General features: G+C 43.4%; 2 protein-coding genes across 2 annotated transcripts; one reads left to right on the top strand and one right to left on the bottom strand.

The window, feature by feature from the left end:
- Window positions 1–98: 98 nt before the first annotated feature.
- Window positions 99–15,930, bottom strand: appl2 (adaptor protein, phosphotyrosine interaction, PH domain and leucine zipper containing 2). The gene is made up of 21 exons (XM_080842047.1): window positions 15,867–15,930; window positions 13,788–13,886; window positions 13,440–13,499; window positions 13,016–13,087; window positions 10,497–10,584; window positions 10,211–10,252; window positions 9,975–10,033; window positions 9,614–9,760; window positions 9,400–9,482; window positions 9,076–9,228; window positions 8,460–8,648; window positions 7,176–7,218; window positions 6,578–6,634; window positions 4,915–5,009; window positions 4,586–4,741; window positions 3,809–3,861; window positions 3,401–3,575; window positions 2,972–3,008; window positions 2,694–2,849; window positions 2,411–2,458; window positions 99–2,095 (listed from the first exon to the last, which is right to left on the bottom strand). The coding sequence occupies exons 1-21, from the start codon at window positions 15,918–15,920 to the stop codon at window positions 1,964–1,966; spliced, it is 1,998 nt and encodes a 665-aa protein (XP_080698173.1). The 5' UTR covers window positions 15,921–15,930; the 3' UTR covers window positions 99–1,963.
- A 2,942-nt stretch (window positions 15,931–18,872) lies between these two features.
- c25h12orf75 (chromosome 25 C12orf75 homolog) lies at window positions 18,873–22,794 on the top strand (the record flags this gene model as incomplete). The annotated part of the gene is made up of 4 exons (XM_080841784.1): window positions 18,873–18,915; window positions 20,977–21,001; window positions 22,090–22,125; window positions 22,698–22,794. 4 exons carry the CDS (start codon window positions 18,873–18,875, stop codon window positions 22,792–22,794), a joined length of 201 nt encoding a protein of 66 aa, XP_080697910.1.
- Between the last annotated feature and the right edge of the window lie 1,392 nt (window positions 22,795–24,186).

Below are 24,186 nucleotides of genomic sequence, written 5' to 3' on the forward strand. Positions count from 1 at the left end.
CTTCTAAAGCTACCAGAAAGAGAAAATACCCAAACATTACAAAATATCACATACGTTTATTACAGAGGACGTGTTAATGTTTGCATTTATACACACACTTAGAAAAGCCACTCGAACCATGAACCCGTGAGTAAAGCCTTGCAGGAATCGGATATTGTTCTGGCCAATCGGTTCTGAGAGGCACTCGTAGATGCGTTGTATCCCTTTTCTTCAGTTGACCTCTGTCTGCTTGTCTTTTTCAGTCTATGTATCCTCACAAGGCATGCTTAATAACACACAGCAGACATAACAAAGATGCTGTTTGGATTTCTCTGAAAAGGAAGGGCGACATCAGTTTTGGAGAAAAGTGGAGGCTTCCAGCCACTTCAAGGGCTGTAAATCAGCTAGTGAGCCAATCAACATACTTGCTTGTCACCTGTCTCTGTGTGTGTGTACACCAGCGGGCTAGCATGCTGGAGCAGGAGAGAGGGAAATCAGAAGCCCTTGAGAAAAATGAACAGGTGGCCACTGAAGGAAATTACTTTCTTTTTTTTTTTTTGCTACAGAGGTACCACATGTGCCTTTTGTTCAGTTCACCCATAGTACAGGGTAGTGCCTTTTTGAAATATATTTCCACAAAGCCTTTGTGTTGAGCATGAATACATTAGCAGCAGTGTAGAGCACCACTTCAAAAGAAAAGGAAAGGCCTGTGCATGTTTCGAACTATTTAGTTCAAGATGGAAGTTGAATATATCCTCCTATCCTTTGTTAATGAAGCTGTCAGATCACACTTCAAATCCAGAATGCATTTGTCAACATGGTCTCAGATGGCTTACATTTTTGATGGGAACTTGACCCTGTAACCTGATAGATGAATGTTAGGAAATGTTTTAGTTTGTACGCAGACCATAAATCACAGAAATAGTGTTTTGTAAACTCATAGACAGTATCCTTCTCTGACCACTTCATAGATAGCCGATTACTGAGTGGTGTGTTTGCAGGAATGAGCCTTTTAGGAATGAGTCAGGTTGCTGTGCAGTGTCCTGATACTGTTTCATTGCCATATCCGAATAGCACTGTAAGAAGACACTCCAGGTTAGACTAAGAGCCTTGGAGTTTCAGAGGAAATACACACACAGACCCTTTGCATTCCTTTGGTCCCACAACAACTTTGCCATCTTTCCAATAGCCAAGCATATTCCAAAAAGACATCTTTTTATGAACTTGTTTGTTTTACACAGATGAAAAAAGGTTTGAGTTGAGTTAGTTTACCACATGAACATAATGTATAAGACCCCCCAATCAAAACACCCCAAAATGTCAAAGCACACTCATACACACACACACACACACACTCTGTTGTAGTGTGGAACCTTGTTTGAAATCAATAGAAAATTAATCTTCAGTCAGCAAAGAAATTACCTCTTTACATCACTCTACAATCTACTTTCTAAATACTTCAGATATTAGTGCATGCTGCAGTCACCAAGCTCTATGATGCAGCAGAACTCTCGGGAAGTGCAATTCTCTGCAGGAATGATAAATGTATTAACTTACATTATCTACTGAGAGGAAAAGGACTGAGTTTATCCATCAGCCAACATACCCCGCTATTAGGCTATGTCAAATACCGCCTAGGCTTTAAAGTACCGCTAGCCTCAGCTGATGTCAGGAGCACTTAAACATGTAAACCTATCAGAGTTCTGAGAGAGGGGTCCTTCTGCCTCTCCCAGTAAGTATACCACTATTTATGATACCCCCCAATGGAAAAAAAAAACATAACGTAAACTAAACTAAGTAAAACAGAATAGTCCCTTTGTATCAGAATCTCAGTCAAGCTGATTGTTAGCAATAGGTGCAGTGGACAGAGGGGTGAGATTATGAGCTTTGTTCTTTTTGATGCCCATGAAGAGGTCGGGGGGGGGGGGAATGGTGTTAAGTGGGAAAGCCCAGCCTCTGTGGCTTCGCAAGAGAGGAGAAAGGCTTAGGCTTCTGACTCCAGGTCCTCCTCTGCGCCATCATTAGACGTATCGCCACTCTCACTCTCTAGGAGAAGGAACTTGCCATCATTGGTCAGAGGCATAGATTTCATCAGCTGGGCCAGTGCCTCTGGGTCCTGTGAGGAAAGTAGAGAGAGAGAGAGAGAAAACAAAAGCAATCTAACAAATGAAATCCTGTGATCAAATCAATATTACCACTATTGGCTGTTTTCCACATTGCCCTGTGTTGCATTGCTTAAATGTCAGGTAGTATTTTTGCTATACCACCACCCCACAGACAGGAACATTTCACACAATTAAATTACTGGACAAAAAACAAATATGAGTGCAGTGCTTGCAAGAGGAAGAAACTGTCAGGTTTCATTCACAGTGTGTTCTTTGTAAAGATTCAGTGCAATAAATTCATTAAAGTGTGTACGAAAGACAGGTACCTTCTTTGCCTCTATAATCTCCTTTCCTAAGCTTATTGTGTAGCATATCTGTGAAAGAAAAGCAGTGAAATGAAAACTGGTCAAGGTCTTCATATTTGCCAAGAGTGCAACGCAAGGAATATAGTTAATCATTCAGATTCATCCTTACGGTCCTATGATTACAAAAGATTACAATGGCTTCTGTTTACAATAACTGAAATACAAGCCCTGTCTCTGAAGACAGCTGGACCAGACAGAGTAAGTGATGTAATGGTAGTACTTTTGGTAGAAGTATGAACATTACTTTTTCTCCCTCTGTGTTACTCTCGAACACAAACGCGCTGAATGAGGGAGCGCCCTCCTCCTGTCCTTCGCTCCAGTCTCGCCCCTCCACCACAAAGCCCATGAGCCTGCCGTTCTCCTGGTGGGCGGCAAACTGGGTCACCTCCCTCAGTTCGAACTGAGAGGGGATGGGATGGGAGACAGACTCATTTAGAGTGGACACACAACTTAGGGCCATGACACTATGAATGCCAACAGGCACTGGAGAAGAGAGAGACGTTAAAAGCTCATGTCACTTACACTGATCTTGGTAACCTGCGTCTGCGGGTCAATCAGCCTGCCAAAAAAGATCACAATCACTTAAGCCTGGCGTCCTTACCAGGTGAGATTAAAGACCTAAATACTAGGGACTCAGGACAAAGTACCTACTTCACTTTCAGAAGATGTGGTAAGTATTGTGTGACTGAACCAGGTTACAACTGATTGGGTATGGGTAGCGGAGATTGTTTAGAGGACCATGTGTTCCTCAACTGGCCCATTATAGGTTAGAGCATTTTGTTTGTTTGGGAAAAGTCCTTTGTTCAGTTTTTAAAGCCTAATGATGCCTTATCTAGCCACAATGTTGTCATACTACTTTTAAACTACCCATGTGTGCACCACACTGCAGCAAGATTATCATTTGCAGACATCCCACAGCTACTGAATAAAGATCCCTTCACCCAAGCTCACCTCAAGCAGTTGCTGGTGACCATGAGATGCGACTCGGTGGTCTTGAAGATGTTGTGGATGGCGCGGGCCGCTAGCACCTGTCTCATGGCCTCGTAGATCACCTCTTGCGTATGGCCTGAGCGCACAGCCATGGAGCCCAGGAACCTCACAGCAAAAACCTGCTGCAGCAGCGAGTCTGGGAGGGGAGAGATAAGAGGCAGCAGGAAATCAGAGGCCAGCTGAAGGTGAACCTATAGTCTCCAGCTGCTCAAAACCACAGAGTAGGCTATGCTGTGGCTAAGGGAACAAATCCCTATAAATGCACACAGCTCAATATTAAATAGTTTTACACCTTCAATCTGCTGTAAGAAGCGCTGCATAAAACTGCATGTTTAATGTGCTCATGCATGTTAAATGTGATAAGAGTACCATCGGTGTCAGAAGAAGAGTCCTCCTCTGTTTCACCAAAGGGGTTGGTACGCCTGTGTGAGAAAGACACCAGGGAAACAGTCCGAATATTAAAACATGAGGACAAACAATGCAGAATGACACAAATCACTGCATTCTGGCTGAGCCGATGACAAGGCAAGTTTATATAGCACCTTTAATACACAGAAGCAATGCTGTGTGCTTTACATGAATAAAAGAAAAGGGAACTGAAAACAAAAGTGCTTTAGAGTGAAAAACAATAAAAGATAATAAAAAAAAAAATACAAATTGTATATATACTGTATATATATATATATATATATTATATATATATATAGTCCATGGATCTAATAGCCCTACTCAGTTCATATTGTTACACATACACATACTGTATACACATATATTGTGAACACATATCAGCACAGTAGAAGCACTTTAAATGAACTCTGTAACGCACTGGAAGCCAGTGTAAGGAGTTTACAACTGGAGTAATTTGCTCTGTTCTCTTTGTCCCTGATAAAACTCACAGTCTTTTTTGGGAAGATCAGTTAAGAGACCATTAAAGTAGTCCACCCTACTGGAAATTAAAATTGAATGATCCTCTCTTGGTCTTTTTAGGCTACAAAACTATTGATTCTGTCTATATCTACATGACAGAAGGCTGTTTTTATATGGCAGGTGAGATCTGAGTCTATTAGAATCTCAAGACATGTAGACATATGTACGCATTACGCAATGAGAGCTGGATGAACACATAGACTAAGAGGTTGGTCTGACCTTCCCCCTGCTCGGTTCTGGTCCTGAAACTCCGAGGCAGGGAGCACGATGTCAAACTGAATCGGCGTTCCTGGGACAATCAGGTCCTCTGGTTCAAGGGGCGCTGCGGGCTTCTGCGATGCTCCCCCAGAGGCCACCACTCCACCAGGCTTCGCCCTGAGCGGAGGGCAGACAGATGGACAGAGAGAGAGAGAGAGAAGAAAGAGAGAAAGAAATGAGATAGAGGGAAATAAATCGTATTAGGACATTCGTTCACGCATTCTCCATTAGTGCACAGTATGGAAAAGGCCAGCTTTTCCCATTTTCTGCATGACTCTGCAGATTCTGACCTGTCAGGGTTGGGTGAGCCCTCCTGTCTCTTCTCGAAGCTGGTGATGGGAGTGACGGCCTGGATGGCGGTCTGATTGAGCCTTATGGCCACGGCCTGGGAGATAGAGAGGGCAGGGGGCAAAGAGAAGGTGTCAGGCTGATCCATACTCCTCAGAGGCCGCAGAATACCACTGTCACTGGCTGTGATACTGAGTCAGCCAGAAAACTTAAGAACTGTGGTGTCGTCTTTTCTTTATCATCTAAGTTCGGACATGGTCACTGAAACACATACACTTTACTGCAATGCGCGATCTCTGTGTACGGCACCAAATATCCCAACTGAATACAGGAGTTTGGGATATGTAAACAGTCCCTTATGATCTGTAATAAGTACCTTAATTATACAGGCTTGCTGTTTTTGGCGCTGATCTAGAAAATACAAATGGTTTTCAATTCTGGTACAATTCTTCATGGTCTAATTTTAGTTCCGTTTCCTTTTTTTTTTACTAGCCACAATCATTATAGAGTACATTTCAACACACCCTCACACCCTCACACGCACACACAAACACACACACACACTTCTGTTATATATTGTAATTGTAATAGTATTGTAATAATGGGTAAATTCATATGCATTGGTTCATATGATGTCAGTGTGTGTGTCTCTGTCTGTCTGTCTGTCTGTCTGTCTGTCTGTCTGTCTGTCTGTCTGTCTGTCTGTCTGTGTGTGTCTGTGTGTGTGTGTGTGTGTGTGTGTGTGTGTGTGTGTGTGTGTGTGTGTGTGTGTGTGTGTGTGTGTGTGTGTGTGTGTGTGTGTGTGTGTGTGTGTCTGTGTGTGTGTGTGTGTGTGTGTGTGTGCATGACAGGGAGGGGAGGAGGGAGAGAAAAAAAGTAGGTTGAGGTATAATCAGCTTCCTGTCCCACTGATAGGCAGTCCTGTGGGGTAGTGTGAGGGATAAGCCTCTCTCTGGGCCGTAAAGAGGCTCGCCTCAGGATCCAGCCACAGCGCTGCACTACCCCTCTATCTGCACTGTCAGTCAGTCAGGCCAGCTGCAGGGGCCCTCGCTCCACAAAGACTCCAGCTCAAGACACCGTTATCACTTGGAATTGAGTAATTCAGTGTGAGGTGATAAAGAGTTCCCCTACTGTTTTCACTTAAGCAGAGGGCTATGGAAGGTTATACTCTTTTATTAAAAGACACAATTGGAAAATGTGTTACTGGTTAGACTTACAATTTTCTCTTTTCTTATCAAATAGCCGTAGGTACTATGTACTTGGTCAATTTATTAAGTATCTACTTCTTGAGGGAGGAGTACATGTATATGTACCAAGGGTTAGGTTTAGGGTTGGAGTTAGTAATAAGTAAGACTGTGCACTTATACACATTACAAGTATGTTGTGTTAAACTATTTTTTACACAACTTATGTACAGACAATCTACCTATTCATTTCCAGGCTACTTCAAATGAGGTGTGGCCGTCTTATCTTTGAACATGCATACAGTATGTAACAACACAATGAATTCCACAACCATGTCGTTTATATAACATTGGACCAATTGAACCTTATGTCGACATAGTTATTCTATTATTTGATGTTATATATTATATGATTTGTGTTTTGTGAGTGTTGAGTATGTGTGCTGCTAGTCTGGAGTGGTCAGAGGTGATCAGGACCTACCTCTGGGTTGTCAGTCAGGTATATTTGTCTGGAGATGTTGTTCAAGGTACAAATCCACTGTTTGGGGGGGGAGGGGGAAGGGGAAGAAGATTATCAGGATGTGGGCTATAGTTTAGGTACTGATTAGCCAAGCACTAAAAGAAAAGCTAGTGTTCTGGTAGAAGTGAAAAAATAGTAGCATATTGAATCATGTCCATAAGGCTCAGGATCAGGATCAGGCTCAGACTCAGACTCAGACTCAGACTCAGGCTCAGGCCAGGCTCAGGTCAGTTATTTTGATGGAATGCACATTAAATCTGCAGCCCAGTAAATCATGCTGAGATTAAACTGTGCTGCCACATTTGTTTTTAAAATGGACAGGCTGGCTACACCGTCCTTCTAAACCCAGCTGAGGGGCAGATGAGGGGTGTGCCAGGAAGCCCTTATTTTCACCCAGACGATAACATCGGCAGGAAGAATGTGCTGCCAGGTCTTCTGTCTAAAAGCTCTCTGGCTAAAATAACACGTGGTCTAAAATAATCATCCCTGAATTCCTATCAGAGAGAGTGCACTGTTTGATCTCATTTTGGGACAGAACCTTTCAACAGATAATACATACCTCTTCATATTCCTTTTTACTCTCTGCTTGCAGAATTATAGACCTAGGGAACAAAAGAGAAGAGAGAGAGAAAAGTAGATTCTTCATTTGCTCATGGATTTTTAATAAAGAGAACCATGGCAGGTGCACAATATAGCCAAAGCAAATTCATCATGTCTTTCTTCTCAACCAGAATGACTGAAACAGTCCATCACATCTTATAATAAGAGGAGCTTTTGTCACCGTACCTGCTGTTACTCTGTGAAAAAAGATTGGTTAAACTCAACACTGAAGAATGACACAAATGTGTCTTTTCACAGCGGAACTTTCAAACAATCATTTTATCCATGTGAAGCACAGAGAGTATCTGTAAAAAAAAGTCTACAATACTTTTCCAGATTTGCTACTTCTTAGGGGCTTGCTATAGGTGATAATAAGCTTAACTATTGCATGTGTGTGTGTGTGTGTGTGTGTGTGTGTGTGTTAAGGCGTTTGTGTGTGTGTGTGTGTGTGTGTGTGTTTGTAAGTGCACACCGTGCACGAATACATGTGAAAGTCCACACTGCATCTGATGTGTACCTAACACTATGAGAGTAAGCAGCTCATGTCTGCTTTACTTCCACCACCTCCCATGCCCCTGAGCTTAATTAGGCACTTCGGCACAAATAAAATATGCGCTGCGTTTAGACCCCTGCCTTGAGGGTCATCTTACAGTGAGCTCACTTTCATTTGAAGTAGGGTTTGCGATGCACCTTACTCCTCTGCTTGCCAGACGGTAAACCGCTGAGAGAGCGGGACAGAACTGCTCCGGCACTGGAGCTAATAAGCCCCCGGCGGCTCGTTCACAGAACGAGGCGGCCCGGATGACAACACGGGCTGGCAGCCTGCTTAGCGGCCCCCAAGTAAAGCTTCCTCTCTCCGCCGCCACCTTAACAATGCATTATTAATGGCCGCGCCTGGCTCCCTGCCTGCCGACGAGCAAACAAACACTGAGACCGCAGAGCAGATGAGCCAGATAAACCTGCAACCTGCGTCCGGCTGGGTGAAGTCCATAGACCCACTGCCTCTCCCTTATTTCACACAGGCAGATTGTAAATCGAAACTAGTTTCACAGAGGGTTACACAGAATGAATGCACGGCCGTCCTTTCTTTCTTATGAAGTACGCCTAATTGCACCTAATGGCGCTGGTTTGGAATAGACAGAGAAACAGAGGGACAGAGAGAGACATATTAAAAATAAAGCTGAAATGCACTGTGACGAATATGAGTAATGGTCCCCCAGCCACAGGCAGCAGGCAAGCTTACGCTTTTCCAGTGGGCGAGGTGATCTGGAAGCAGTAGCGCCGGTCCTCGCACTCCACGGCCATGACAGAACTGTTGTCCAGATCCATCACCATACCCCCCGCGACGGCGCCTCGTGGCTGGCACATGAGGTTCCCCCCCTGGGTGAAGAAGTACAGCCGGTCCCAGGCTGTGGTGACCAGGCCTGTTTTACTGGTGGAGGAGTTGGCGAGGGAGAAATGGACAGTAGGAAAGGATGGAGAATGGAAGAAGGAGGGTGGGAGGGTTAAGTAGGGGCAGCCATTTTGAGGGCTTCACCCTGATTAGTGCTTACATTTAAGGGTAATTAGATCATGTCCGTGTAACATTTGCAAAAATGTTCTCACGACTTCCAGAATGATTCATTAACTTCTAGCTTTAGTGAGGCTCCTTGAGGATTAATGTTCTGTATTAGCAACATTGAAGTTTAATTGAGTTAACTGCTCTGAAGGCTAAAGGCACTCAATTTCTCTTTTCAGTTATACTCATAAAGCCCTGAAAAGATTCTTGAGAAAATTACCACAGTGTCCTGGTTTGCCTTAGTTGTAACTAGTAGCTGGGTCAGAGTGAAGTATTTATTTTGTTCAGGAGGAAGTCTTACTTCCTGATGTTGAGGTAGCCTGCCTTCTGGATGAGTGTGCGGTTGACAGGGTCCTGGTCCCGGTCGGGCATGTAGACCGTGTCCTCAACAGATAGCAGCTCTCTTTGGGAGAAACGCATGCTCTCTGCTTCAGCATCCAGCTGTGCCTGAATACTGAGAGGGAGAGAGGGGGGGAGGGGGTGATATAAGCTGATGTCAGAACTCCACAGACAACCTAAATCTGCAAATACAATGAACTCATCCTGGTGTCGAGAGCAAGTGAGTTAAAAAATGAACCAAAACTTTCTGATATTTCTTAATGACAGAAAATAAAAGGCTTTTTACCTTTGCGTCATACAGGACACTGATGACAAAAAGCTGTCCATCTTCTTTGTCACCAGTTCCATTCCTTTCTTAAAGAAGTTTATCTAAATGAAGAGCCAAGACACAAGTGAATAAAGACTCCTTACAACCTGTGCTCGAGTGTAGCCTAGCATGTGTGACTTCCTACCCTACCTGTGCTCGAGTGTAGCCTAGCATGTGTGACTTCCTCCCCTACCTGTGCTTGGGTGTAGCCTAGCATGGGCTCCAGCATGGCCACCCTCTTGCGGTACTGCAGGGCGTTGAGAGCGCAGTAGTACTGCATGGAGGCCTGGTGCTGCTTCCTCCGAGCGTAGGCCACCTCGTTGACCACCTCCGCTTTTGTCTGTGGACACAGACAAATCACCGCCGCACACACATTAAAACACTGAAAAAAAAGCGAGCGGGGACTCTGTATATTTACAGAGACGAGGGACAACAAGAGCTCCCTTTGGAACTGGAGCCCATTCATCAAGGCCATTGTGTCACATATGACGAATGGCCACAGCGCTTTTGAGGAAGCAATGTTGATATTCAAAAGGTGTAACTGTCAAGGCCACCTTTTCATTTTCCCTCTTCTTGGGGAGCCGGCTGTACTTGACCATGGCAGCCTCGTGCTCTGCAAAGACAAAGAGATGTGCGAGAAGCACTTTACTTATTCAATGGCCTCATTTGAATGGGTTGCAAACTTTCTTTTTCAAATGAGAGCGCTATTCCTCATATCTTCCTCTACTCTGTATTTTAAACATTCAACAACAGGCACAAAGGGAAGCAATCTGCATACTGATATACGTACCATCAGTGGCAATGCCGAATATCTCTTTCAGCGTGCTTATTTCTGTTAAAAGACAGAGACAGACAGACTAGCGTGAGAGAGACATACAATGGATATGTGTTTGTGTGTGTATGTGTGTTTGTGTTTTTGTGTTTTTGTGTGTGTGTGTGTGTGTGTGTGTGTGTGTGTGTGTGTGTGTGTGTGTGTGTGTGTGTGTGTGTGTGTGTGTGTGTTTGTGTGTGTGTGTGTGTCTGTGTGTGTGTGTGTTTCTGGTGTATGTGGGGGATATAGCAATGCTGTCCTGTACCTGTGAGGTCCTTCTCCCTGAACTGGATCATGGGGAACACCATCCTATCTGCAATCAGGGTGGCCAGCTCAGAATGCAGGGTGTTCAGCTGTAAGGGAACCCAGAGAGGGAACAGCACAGATGAGCCCCTGGTGCCTCATGCAGCGAGGTCAATACTAACACCAACACCAACACCCTACAACACCATATCCAATACCCAATCCTGTCAGAATCAATTACTACACCCTCAGAGCACAGACTAACAGACTAACTGTTTATAAGGACAATCCCATATGTGAGGACCCAAACACATGATTTAACAATAGGTCATCTTAAACCTGACCGGCCACAGAGCTGCATCACTGAATCACTGATAGAGACAAACTGTAGGCCATCAAGTAAGATCATACTGGGCCACTATTTGCTTATTCAAACATGGAGACGCACCCTTGTATGATGGAAATGATGCTCTATTTCTCTGTGCCCAACACAAGTACAAAAAACGAAAAGACATTGCTGCATGGTTTAATCTACGGTTCGTGAATAACACACATACTGATCAAATGCAGACCCACCCTGTCATTGTGTTAATGTGAAATACAAACATTTGTTTCATTAATAAATAAATACATGTGAATTTGAATGTAAAGTTTAATAAAAATGTGACTGCTGAATACAGTGTTCCACCCCCTACCCCTCCCTACCTCATTATCCATTTTAATAGCATTACTTAATTAAGGTTGGGATTTGATGAGACTCCAAACTGTATTAGCTCGTGCCCCCATACATTTCGTTGCTAAAAATAACACATAAAACCATTTCAAATTACTCATCTCCATCTTTCTAATTTCACTGCAGTGCAATGTAATTCAACAGTGATTATTATGTAGCAGGCAACTGTCTCTTCGTATGAGATATTATGGTTTCAATTCATTTGCAGAAGCCAAGGATATAAATATCACGGCTATTACAACCAACCGCAATTTACTAATCTCTTAGAAGCTTTATTGTGGTTGTTGTTGTGGAAAACATGATCAAAACATATTCATGTGGATTTTGAACATGCCGTATATGAAATCTAAAGTCCTTATCAAATGTTAAGGCATTGCCTTAGATCGCTAAAAAGAAATCAACTAATTTAAAACTGATTTACCAGACATACCACTGAAATATCCACCTAATCACAGAAAAATAAGTCCTTTGCCCTAAGAGCAAAGTCCTAATCACAACATTCACATATGCTGGGGTTGGTAAGATCTATTGATTCTGCAGCACTCTCCCCTGTGAGGACAGATCAATGAGAAAGTGCCACAGCACTAAAAAGTCATCAAGATTTGTCACAGCATATTTCTTCTCTTATCTCTCTCTTTCTGACTCTCTCTCTTCTCTTTATGTCTATCCACACCCCAAAGACCTCTGCATTGAGCTCCTGGGCGAATCACATCTGTCCGCCCCATGGAAACAGCACAGTGCCACGCCAGCACTGCTACCGCACCCTCCCCTTCCCCTGTCGGCGGAAGATTTCAGGTGTCCTGTGGCAACCGGGATGGCACGCCCAGCAGGCAGAGTGGTGCCCAGGCCAAACCGTGAGCTCATTTGTTTGTCTAAGCACTAATGCCTGGCGGTCTGAGGCGCGTGAAGGTGAGGTGACCTTGCTGTACGTGTGATCACGGCCCATCTGCTAAATCCCCCCGCCTCACCCAGATGGGGCGTCCACATGCAGCGCAGCTGGACATCCACTTCCTACAGTTACCGCCCGCGGCTGCTGCTGCCGCCATGCAGTGCACACACACACAGACACGCACGCGCGCGCACACACACACACACACACACACACACACACACACACACACACACACGTGTGGAGACACACACACACACACACACAGAAACCATACACACACACACACACACACACACACCTATGCCTACACACCAACACATATGTGTGGACACACACACGCACACACACACGCACACCAATGCCTTCACACCAACACATATGCGCGGACACACACACACACACACACACACACATGCCTACACACAAACACATATGCGTGGACACACACACCAATACTTCTGCAAACATAAGTCCATACACATGTAAATGCAAACACACAGGCACCAATCCTTGAATTGAACATGATGTATCATGTTTATAACAGTCCTATTCTGTGGGAGCTTCACAGCGATTAGCATTGCATCATGTTTACCCAGTCCACCTCCAGAAGCATCCATTTCCCTTGAGCCATAGCAAAACACACAGTATAATGAGGAGAGTGGGTGACTAAGAGAATGGTTCTATAATCGCACACAAACACACTTAAGCCCCCATTCTGAAAGGATGCACAGACACATGCACAGACAGAGTCCATTATGTGGGGTTTGCCTGACATTAATGATCACAAAGCCACTCAAGATTTCTTTGCATGGTATCCTCTGATTTGATAACATTAATGCGGACACATACACACACACACACACACACACACACACACACACACACACACACACACACACACACACACGGCTCTCACCTCCTCCACTGTTTTGGCAAAGTGCTGCAGCGTGCTGATCACTTCCTCATCTCCTTTCCCCAGAGCGAAATTCTGCAAGGCAAGCACACAAGCACACACACTTACTTATTTCTCAAAACTCAGCCCAAACACAGATTCACCCACTTTCCAATTCTGCTGACTCATTCTTCAGGGAAATATATAGCTGATTCTAGCATAACACCTGGTTAGAAAATTGAATACAGCCTCTTTAATAAACAGCAGTCCATCCAGGCATCAGTGCAGGAGTCTCATGCCATACTGTGTGAATAGGAAATGCAGTTACTCTGCAGTAAACCTGGCCTGGGAGGCTACAGAGGACTGCTGCTGGCCTTTTATCTCTTGTTAGCGGACATGCCGGGGCCGCCTCATTGATCCTATATGAGGGGAGAGACTGTGGACCCACCTGCTTCTCGTACTCCAGAAGCTGCTTGGAGAGCAGCTTTGTTGCCAAGCCCATCTCACTCTGAAAACACAGACGGGAAACCTGTTTAATGGATGGGAGTGGTTCTAATGTAGTGAGAGAGAGAGTGTGTGTGTGTGTGTGTGTGTGTGTGTGTGTGTGTGTGCGTGCTGTAAGGGTGTGAGTGTGTGTCTTTGAGTGGGTGTTTTGTGTGGGTGTGTTTGCAATGGGACGTTGCAGGGTGCAGTAAAACTTAAATTTGCATTTCACACAACACAGGGCTTTCTATGAACATTGTGCTTGTGCGCCTCAATGTGTCGCAGTGTGTTGTTGATCTGTGTCCTACAGTACCTGGGCCCCGAAGACTCTTTGCATAGTCTGGAGCAGCTGATTGGAGTAGTCCGTGAGGGTCCCTGCATCCTCCTCGAACACACTGAGAAGGGAGCGAGTCTGAGGAGCACAAACCCACAGAGAAACTCTAGCACCATAAAACAAGTTAACAGATATGAACACATAACTTATACTGAGACAAAACCTTTACACAACTACCACTAGATCACACTTTTGAGGCTTTATAATGTTACTCACTTCCGCTACAAAGCAAGTCTGTCCATGATGAAAGAGAAACGACAGGCAGTGGCAGTCCACAAAGGCAACATACACTAAACAACTGCCCCAGGACCCCCGTGCTTAGGGATCACAGATGATGAATGGATTGGTACATATTCCATTAATGTTTCATAGAGTGGCACAAAGGCATGACTATGTCAAAAGGGCCTCCTAAAATTGTTTGTTTGCCTGTAGGGCACTAATTGAGCCAGGCCCACTGCTGATTGTAAGTGTGCACAGGAAACACAATAACTTGTATTCAAAAGCAAGTCTGACATTTAACTAGTGTTGGGTACAGAGCTGAAACTACACTGCTCGGGCGTGGAGGAGAACATAAACAGGATCTATGAATTATCTTCCATTGTGGCCGTTCCACAGCAGAGGGACTGCTAAGCTTAACTGAGACATTTCCAAGGATGACTTTTCTTTGCTTAAACTTGCAAAACGTTTTCCTATTCCCGACACAGTGTGAACTTTGGAGTATGAGTCACAGACCATCACGTATCATACAGCCATATATCTTGTTGAGATAAAGCTATTATAGGAGTGGTTTTAATTAGGGAATAATTGGGACACATTTTACACTTCAGCATCTTAATTGGCACACAATCGGGTTGTAACTATAAGCTCATTACAACCAACAAGTGGGATCCAGGAACTCCTGTAATCTGTTTAGCTCATTTAAAATGTGCATGGTATTTGATCCATAAGTATGATGCAACATAAGCCACCACACCATCCAGCTACCTACATACGCTGCCCCAACGAGGGTGGGTGCTATAGGGTGCTTGAATATGGTTATTTCGCTGTCTGTGAGTAGTGTCGATCTAGGCTATGCGGTGGAATGATAACTTAGTAGCAACATTTCTACAAATTGGCATCCAGTGCATACACTGACGTCTGCACAGTCAGCATGTTAACAATTGTTTCTGTGCAAGTTCCAAGTCACAAGACGATGCTGACTCAGAGGGAGCGCACACAGCCGCGCTATGCATGGACATTTGAAACCGTTATAAGTAGCCTAATACAAAATAGTTGGGCTTATAATTAAAACATTATGATTGTCTCAGTCAACAAGTTAGTCTTCAGAAATGATCGGTTAATTCATTAAAAAATGTTTGGGTTGAAACGAAACAACAGGTGACATGCAGTTATCTTATATAGGCCTACTTAGAGGCAAGTCGTTCAGACTCGCGGGTAGACATATATCCATCATAATAAGAAGGAGCTAGCTTTATGTAGCCAACGGCAGCCTGTAGTCTGTTACAAAGATTCCGACAGCCTGTGCCACATAAACCACAACCCAACTCACTTAATGGATTCCAATAGATCCCACCCTCTTATTTGTGATACAGGGCCTCGGATTCTGATTACAATCACCAATAGCCTGTAAAATGATGCTGGCAGCTCTACACCAGATGAGGATTCAGATACTGTGTAAACGAATTCGATTATCATATTCTAGGGCTATGCATTCACTCGTAAACATTGTGTGTTCTCATCCTGACATCATTGGCCCAGACTAGAAAATCTGTTCCACGGGCACGATGCTTAAATTAGTGGGTGTAGCTAGTTATTCTGTATCGTGATATGGGATATATTTAAACAATTTTACTACAAGCGCCCTGTCATTGAACCGGTAGGTCTGTTTACATATAGAACCAGACGACAACATATCAGAGATACATTTGCATTCACGACGTTACTGCTGGACGATATAGTCTACGGAGCGCATAGATTTAGAGGTTGCAAAAAAAAATCTGCGAGGTATGAAACAATCGGTTCTTCAAATGTTAATAATATCACATGCATGCCATTTACCTGTGGACTATCCTGTAAGGCTTCTTCCAGAAGTAATTTGTGAACGGCCGGCATCTTGCTAATCGGGGAGATCGTAGCCTACTTGAATAATTCAGGACAGGGACTCTGTTTCCCAGAGCGCACTTGGGTTACTGCTGACACGTATTTCCAGGAGGTGTTTTTTGCGTCATCACTCAGCATAAAGCTAAAGTCAAACAAACTAAATAAATACAAAATACCCTACCATACTCCTGTGGCTCAGTATAGTAAACAGCAACAGCAACAATATAATATATAATATAATATGTTTTAGTTTTATAATTACATTTTTGTATATGTTTTGAAATGAGCCTGCATTAGTAGCGTGACGTGCAATCAAAAAACCTGAGGGAGAGGCTTTTTAAAAATAAATAAAGCACATCTACAATCTGGATGCAAGCACTCCTTTAGGCTATTTGTGTTAGTCTACAGTGCCCCCTGCTGTTCAAACAGTCCAATCCAAAACAACTTTTATTTAGTCAAGCTCTTTTGTCCCGTTTTAAATCCACATGGAAGGTAGTTTTTGAAGTCTAAAATATGAAAGCATATCTGTATAGGACAATTGATGTAGAGGCCATATCCTTATATATAAAGTTTTCTGTATATATTTTTTACAACATCAAACTAGCACTGGAAGAACAACAAATAAGGGGTCAGTTAGAGGCAGTTTCTAAAGTAATGTTCTTACTGACTGCATACACGGTATCTGTTGAAACCATTAGGCTACTCTAGAAACATAAAAAAAAAATGAGCCCACCCCCTCTCAGCTTCTCTATGGGTCACAGAGTGAAGTGCGCAGTCCTGTTCTGCATAAATATTGCATATTGCAAATGCTGCATATGTTGGTAGATATGTTAACTAATGCTTTTGGGTTGTGATATATTTATTGCTTTAGTATAGTATTGTATATATAGTATAGATGACCTCTCCTTAATTTAGCCCTGCTTTCGGAAGTTGTCTTCACTTAATTATGTCCTCTAATCCTTTTTAAGCCTCAGAATATGAAGCTCCCACTATCATTTGTTTACACCCACTGCCAGAAATAGCTTGCTCTGGAATGGTCCAATGTATTCTAAAACACTAAACACACCTGTTTATTTTTTTTAATAATTTTGTAAAACCTCATCAGTCCTATCATCTTATCAGCTCATATAGCCATTTGATTATGTAATAACAAATTATTAAAGGAAATCAATACCACAGACTGGGTGTTCAGTGTGTTCTGCATGATGTTGATGAAGATGAAGGCGGCTGTACACCATGAAATCTGCTTCGTCATATAAGTGGGTCTGATATAACAAATTGCCACAGGAAATGAAGGAAGTGTAAAGGATGAGTCATGCAGTTTAATAACACTGTGTAAGTCAATGCAGCAAGCACCAGTTTGAACACTTCATCAGCACAGTGGAGAAAAAATTGCTGTTGCTTTGAAAATGGTCACTTAAACCACATTGTGTGACACAGTTTATGAATAAAGGCTATCAAAGATCCCACACAAGGGTAAATGTAGTTGTCAAAGAAGCAATCTTTCCAGTTTCACCAACACAGATACCTTTCACATGTTAAGCCTCTGGAATAATGATATTTACAGTGCTATTTAACAAGACATTTTAGAGGTTATTACAATTTGAAGGTGTTTTGTAGATGATTGATGCTATATGGTCATGTAAAAGGATAGACACACCTGTTGTTCCCACAAGTTCCCCGGGCTATGTACGTTGTATCTAGGTTTTGTGCTCCGTGTGGGAAGACTCGTGAAAATTTAATATAATCTAAGTTAGCTCACTATTTTCAAGCCAGAAACGAATGTGATGTGTAATGTGTTTCTTATAACAATGGACCAATATCTAGAAGTAGATGATTCTCAATATGTGTTCTTCACACCCTAATTAAAAGAAGGTGTAAATTCATCAATATGACCTTCTCATGGACAAAAGATTTGATCCTTTGCCAGATGTCCTTATTTAAGGACACAAAACTGATGTCTTGGCAGTACTGAATGTATTAAAATGTCACTATTTGATTTGATAAGTGAAATTGAACTTTCCATTTCATGACCTTCAGCATAATTGTTATCACAGCTAATCCACACATAGAACTGAAGCTTAAACAATATAAGCTAATACTGTATGTCAATTTTATTTTTCTATTCAATTCAATTCGTAGCAGAGCAAAGATAACTTGCTGTATGCTGCATTAGTATGCTGGATTCCATTCCATTGCTACAAACAGATAGCACTATGTCCCCAGGCCTAAGGGGGAATAGTTCACTCCCTCTGAAGTGCCATGTTGGGATTTACTTTGGCTTTGGTATCCTGGCATCCAGAGTACACTGCCACATAGAGGAATGCAAGCAAGGACAATGTTTCTTCCCGATGGGTCCTCTGCTTTCTATACCCCCCGTATATTCAGGTCAGTAATTAAGCAAGTGTTGCACATGTAATCTGGTTCTTGTGAGGTATTTGGGTAAAAAGTGCAAGGCTTGCCATTTACAGAGAGAACACCAACCACCCCTCCCCTTTCCCCCCTCCGTTTCCCCGGCAACCCTGTTGAGGGTGGAGGAGAAGAGCAAATCATGTGAGGGCAAAGCATCTCTCTCTTCCTCTCTCTCTCTCTCTCTCTCTCTCTCTCTCGCGCGTGCATGCACGCTCTCTCTTTCTCTCTCTCGCACTCTCTCTCTCTCTCTCGTTTACAGCCTGGCTAAATGCTCTCTTCTCAGTCTGTGTGCCATTGCAGAGGGAGACTGATACCGAACGCACTGGAGAGTGAAAGGCAAAACAGGCTACAGAGGGCTGCTCTCATCCTTCTACCTATCCTCTCTTTTTTCTCTCCGTCTGTCCCTCCTTTCTCCACTGTCAGCCTTCATTGCCCTCTGCTCATCTTTCTGTAGTCATCATCATCATCACACTCATCCCCTCTCTACTCTCATCCTCCGTTTCCTTCTTCTTCAGTGGACTAGGTTTGCCAGCTGCTCTGCATCGATGCAAAATGGGTTGTGGAAATTCCTCAGCTGCCAACACAACAGGAGGAGGTGAGTGTGTGTGTGTATTCCCCCTTCCCTGGCATCTACGCATGGTATGTGTATGTTTACTGTGTGTATGTATATAAGTGTTAGTGTGTGTGTGTGTGTGGGGGAGAGAGAGAGAGAGACAGAGAGGGTGAGATAGAGGCTATGAGCGTCGGGCTCTGCTGGTTCTGGATCACCTCTCATGCTTGTGTGAGTTGGGTGTTAAAAAGAGAGGTTTAAAAGCTGGGGTATGCCGCGTGTTAGTTACAGTAGGAGCCCCCTGGCTTTTGGCAGAGTGCCGTGCATCAGCCTCTCCTTTGAGCTGTGGGCCTCGAAGCCTGGAGACTGGCTGAGCACATAGAGAAATGCAGCAGTTAATTGAGAGGAGCTGCGGTGAGACGTGCTTGCAATCTACACACACAGCTGCTTAAGGAAGGTGTGCCCTGGCTCAGGGTGTGCTTTCATGATAGACCATCAGTATATGAGTGTGTGTGTGTGTTTGTGTGTGTGTGTGTGTGTGTGTGTGTGTGTGTGTGTAGGTGTGTGTGTGTGTGTGTGTGTTTGTGTGTCTTGATAGACCATCAATATATATATATATGTGTGTGTTAGTGTGTGTGTGTGTGTGTGTGTGTGTGTGTGTGGGTGTGTGTGTGTGTGTGTGTCTATGTGTGTGTGTGTGTGTCTGTGTGTGTTTGTGTGTGTCTGTGTCTGTGTGTGTGTGTCTTGCAACAGCTCAGTCTGTACCCTTCTCTGCCACCTGTTTCCATGAATGTGGGCTTTTACTAGTGTGGTGCTGTCTTTGTTTGTGTGAGTTGTGCAACCTCTGTGAAGGATGCTGTTTATCCTCACCTCACCCCCACCTTTCACTGAGCTCCCTGCCTTGTCAATCACTCTAAAAACACAAAGGCACAAAAATCACAAACACATTGGTGGCTAGTTCTCTTTTCAAATTTGTTCTGTTTCACACAAAACAGGTCAGTGTCAAATATGAACGAATTGGTAGTGCAGTACATAATTCTGAAAGGTAAGATGTAGATTGTACTTATAATACTAGAGATGATCATTCAAATCTACAACAAATGATTGCAAGACACGTAGACAAAGTAATGACTGGTAATGGTTCTGCATACAGCAATGTAGGCATACATTCTTATTAACTTTGTACTGTCAGTTGTTCCCTTGTATTTTTTATTGAAAACAAGAGACCGCAAAAAGGAATCCTGCAGATCTTGGACACATCCAGGGTCTGTAAGAGGGCTTCTGTCATGCTACCCTCTCAGCCCCCATCATTGTCACCCTGGGGCCATTCTCTCTGTGAATGCCTTGCCTGTTACCCTGGTTCAACCCCTGGGAGCTATGCGCACAAGGATAGTGGCTACTCTATACATCTCCTAGGGTGAAGTAAAGGCAAAAGGTGAACGCGCACATTTATCAGTCGCAAACAGATCAGCACTTTGCACAAATGAAACAGTCATAAGGGCCCTTGAGCAGGGCTCTCAGGCCATGCCTAAGTCATTTGCCTATTTTTATTTGAAGAGCCAGTTTGTTGTCAACTCTCCCTAAAGATGGTTTTCCACCGGAAGCCTACCGGAGAACAACACAGCTGTGTTCCTGTGCAGGTGTGGTTGGTGACCTCTGTAGGACCTGGTCAATGTCAAGTTCCCCTCAGAGTTTCTGTGCCATGGATGATTAAGACCTGAAACACGCCACAGAGGGGTCTCTCTCAAGCGCTTGAGTACCACTAGAGACCACTAGACCAAGCCTGTGGTCGCTTATCAGGCTCGCATGGAGAGACACTTGAGAGAGCCTAATTTTCTTCCTCTAAAATAGTCAATTAGAGGGCCGTTTTTCCACTGTGCTTAAAACTCAGCCATACTCCATCGACTTCAGTGGTATGTTTTTTCCCACATCCCATTCCCAGGAGGACTTATTGATTCCCATAATGGACATTTACAAATAGTAGAAAAGAGAGTTGATGGCAAAAGATCGAAAAGTCTATTCATTGCCTCTGACACTGTGAAGTTTCTTCATATTTAGTTTTGATTGGTGAAAATGACTTGAGACTTTCTTTCTTGATCCCTACAGGGCCTGCAGAAGCCTCTAAAGATGTGTGAGTATTGTGTGATGACGAAGACAGCTGCAAGGTTAAAACCCTTCAAACAAACATACTGTTTGGGAAAGGAAAAAACCTAGACAGGAATTAAATCAGGCAAATTCAATTAAAGATCAGAGGTATCTGTAAACAGATTTGCCTGATTACATTTCAGCTTTGGTCTACAAAACACAGTGCTTGTAGAGATCAAAATGAAATGGTTGTGAATGTGATACCTTTTATCCAAAATACTAATATCTGTGTGTAGACCACATATCATTTTAGAACATGCTGATCTTTCTGTCACTGTGTTTTTGTACTGCTGACTGTTTTTACTCACAGCAAAGTAGTGCCTCAAGGTGGTGCTGAAGATTTGACTGCTATTTTTTTTGTGTCTGGCTCTCTGAAGTTGCCTATTTGTTCACACAGACCTCCCTTGTCCCTCAGCACCCTTGCTATTTTTCACATTGCCAGCTGTCAGGAGGGGCATTTCCAAAACAACTCCCCAAACGTGAATCAATCAGCTTGCATTCACAAACCTCTCATCCTGATAAACAACAGATCGCCTTCCATGTAACAGCATTGCCCCCGAGGCTTGTTGCTACACGCCCGCCAATAAAGAACTAATTACACAACTTTTCTGAGCTCAGCACAAGATCCCTGTCACAAAGGAGACCCAACTCTATCAGTCACAGACAGCCAGAGTAAAAGTCAACTGAGGAAAACAAGCTGTTTTCCTTTTGCTAGGACCGAAAATATTTGCTATCTTACTGCAAGATGTGGAGAGTAAATCCAAACATGAAACTACCCCTGGAATAACAGGATATTTATTGACAAAGAAATGAATAATTAACTCTAGGATCAATCACGTTGCCTTGGGCATGGCAGGTGGATAGGCTAGCACGGAGGCTAAAAACCCATGGATGCCAGCATGAGACGTTAGCATTTCTCTTTAGGCATCAGAAAGATGGGTACACAAGCAAGAGTAATTTTGGATCTTGTCAGTGGCTGACAGATGCTAGCTCGGTTGGTTATTATATCTATAACCGAGATGTTTTTTGAACACGTCACTGTGTCAGCAGCTGATCTATGATTGCCTGTTGCAGGACAGAGGATCTCTCGCCAGATGAAGAGAAAAGAAGGTAAGCCAGAGGTCCTTAATGTTCTTCCACCGTCTCAGGAGCTTTGTGGCCTAGCCATAGCATCATTGGAGGCAGCAGTGGAAGGCTGATTGCTTGTGATTCTTCCTTATTAAGTATGCAGAAGCCCACATGCTGTTTAGCTGGCAGTCTTTTCATGCTGCTCCAGTCCCTCTCCCAGTGTTTGACGTTGACTGATGGTAGCTTGGATCATCTGTGAACATAGCTTATGTCTGAGGATCCCAGACTCACCTGGCTATGTGCTCCGCTTGCACTGCAGCCATTAAAACAGCCATGCATGGACAGGCCATTCTGCCATTCTCCTTTGTTATTCATCTGTTGGGTCATGTCTTAAAGGAGCAGGTCTCTAGCGACTCTCAATACACTTTAAAATGCATCACTCTGTAGATGTTTCGGCTGGTTCTGCAGAGCTTGTCATGAGGAGGTGGTGCTCAGAATCAAAACAAGAAGGAATCTATTGGGATTGTAAAATTAGGTTTTTCCGTGCATATTGTGTGTACAATTTCACATATTTGTAGTTACATTTAAAAAACATATCTTGGTTCTGTCCCCAGGAATTATGGTGGGGTTTACGTCGGTCTTCCATCTGATATGAACACAGTTGCATCAAGCCAGTCCAAGTCCACACGCAAAGGTAAGCTCAAGAACTGACCACTTTCACTCTTTTCCTTCACACTCTTCTTGTGACTACACCAGAACATACAGAAATACAAAAGAGTGAGAAGATACCATCCCCATTCCTACATTTGCACTTATGTGGGTTTGATAGTTAGTTTAGTTCCTAGAGGAAGAATTGCTAAATGACATCAGTGAGTACAGTATGTGATAGGAGCCAACGTGTGTCTGGATGTTATCTCCATTAACTTGACTTTATATCCCATAGGTTGCTGGTTGCTGCATATTACGTTAGGACACTATGTTCTGTTATCTGCCATCTGACGTCCCACATGTAATTGAGTTTAACTCATTTAGACCTCACATGCCTACATAACTCTGAAGACTTAGACTTCTAGTGACTCCCTTATGGGCAAAATTTTTTAATGATGATCCAAATGGATTGGTTGATGATGGCCCAGCGACCAGAGCAGATGATATATGCTAAGCCACATACCTAAGGGTTATGTCTTTTAACATATTTTTATGTTCAAAACACAGGGACATTACAATTTGTACAAATCATGCACGTAAAATAGGATGACTTTTAGACTGCATTAATGCATATTCACCACAAAATCAGCATTTTTATTCGGAAATTAGAAATTAACACAATCAGCAAAGCACATCTGGTTGTGGTGTCATTCAATTAGTACAATGTATATGTCTGCTAATGCGTCGCGATCAAGCTGCATATGACTAGGCATTATAACAAGCATTATGCAGCTGGTGTCCATAAAGTTTAGTCATTAGAAATACAAGCATGTTTCCTCTTTGCAATCATACGCTTTTGCTTAAGTGTACAGTAATTGGATTCAGCTGGTGCTCATCACAAGGTAAAGGGAAGCAAACAGGGCCTTTACAAAATAGATGCTGCCACATATAGACCATTTGTGAAACTTGCTGGAATTGTTTGTTACAGTTCTGTCATGATGTCAGAGGGGACTGGAAATGTCAAAATTGCTCTTTGGCCCTCATATTATATACTGAGATTGAGTTTCACAGATGCACAAATATTGAGACACTCAATTAATTGGAAATAAGATAGCCTCGCCATGTAACTGTTATAATCTTCACAGAGGAGAACCCCTGCCTGTCTCTGCTGCAAATGTCGCTAATTATGCATTCCCTGTTAGTCCCAGATCTCTTTATCTCTCTCTCTCTCTCTCTTTCGCTCTGTGTGTGTGTGTGTGTGTGTGTGTGTGTGTGTGTGTGTGTGTGTGTGTGTGTGTGCGCATGCATTACTCACATCTGTGCAGGGAGCTGCAAATTAAATCTTAGAAGGTGTGGGAACAGAATTTGGCATTTAGATGAGTGCAGGCATGGAGCTTTGTACAGTGGGCAGCAGAGCCACAGCCTGATTGTGTATGCAGGAGGCAGAACCTTCAG

The sequence above is a fragment of the Sprattus sprattus genome (genome assembly GCF_963457725.1).
Source record: "Sprattus sprattus genome assembly, chromosome: 7".
NCBI lineage: Eukaryota > Metazoa > Chordata > Actinopteri > Clupeiformes > Clupeidae > Sprattus > Sprattus sprattus.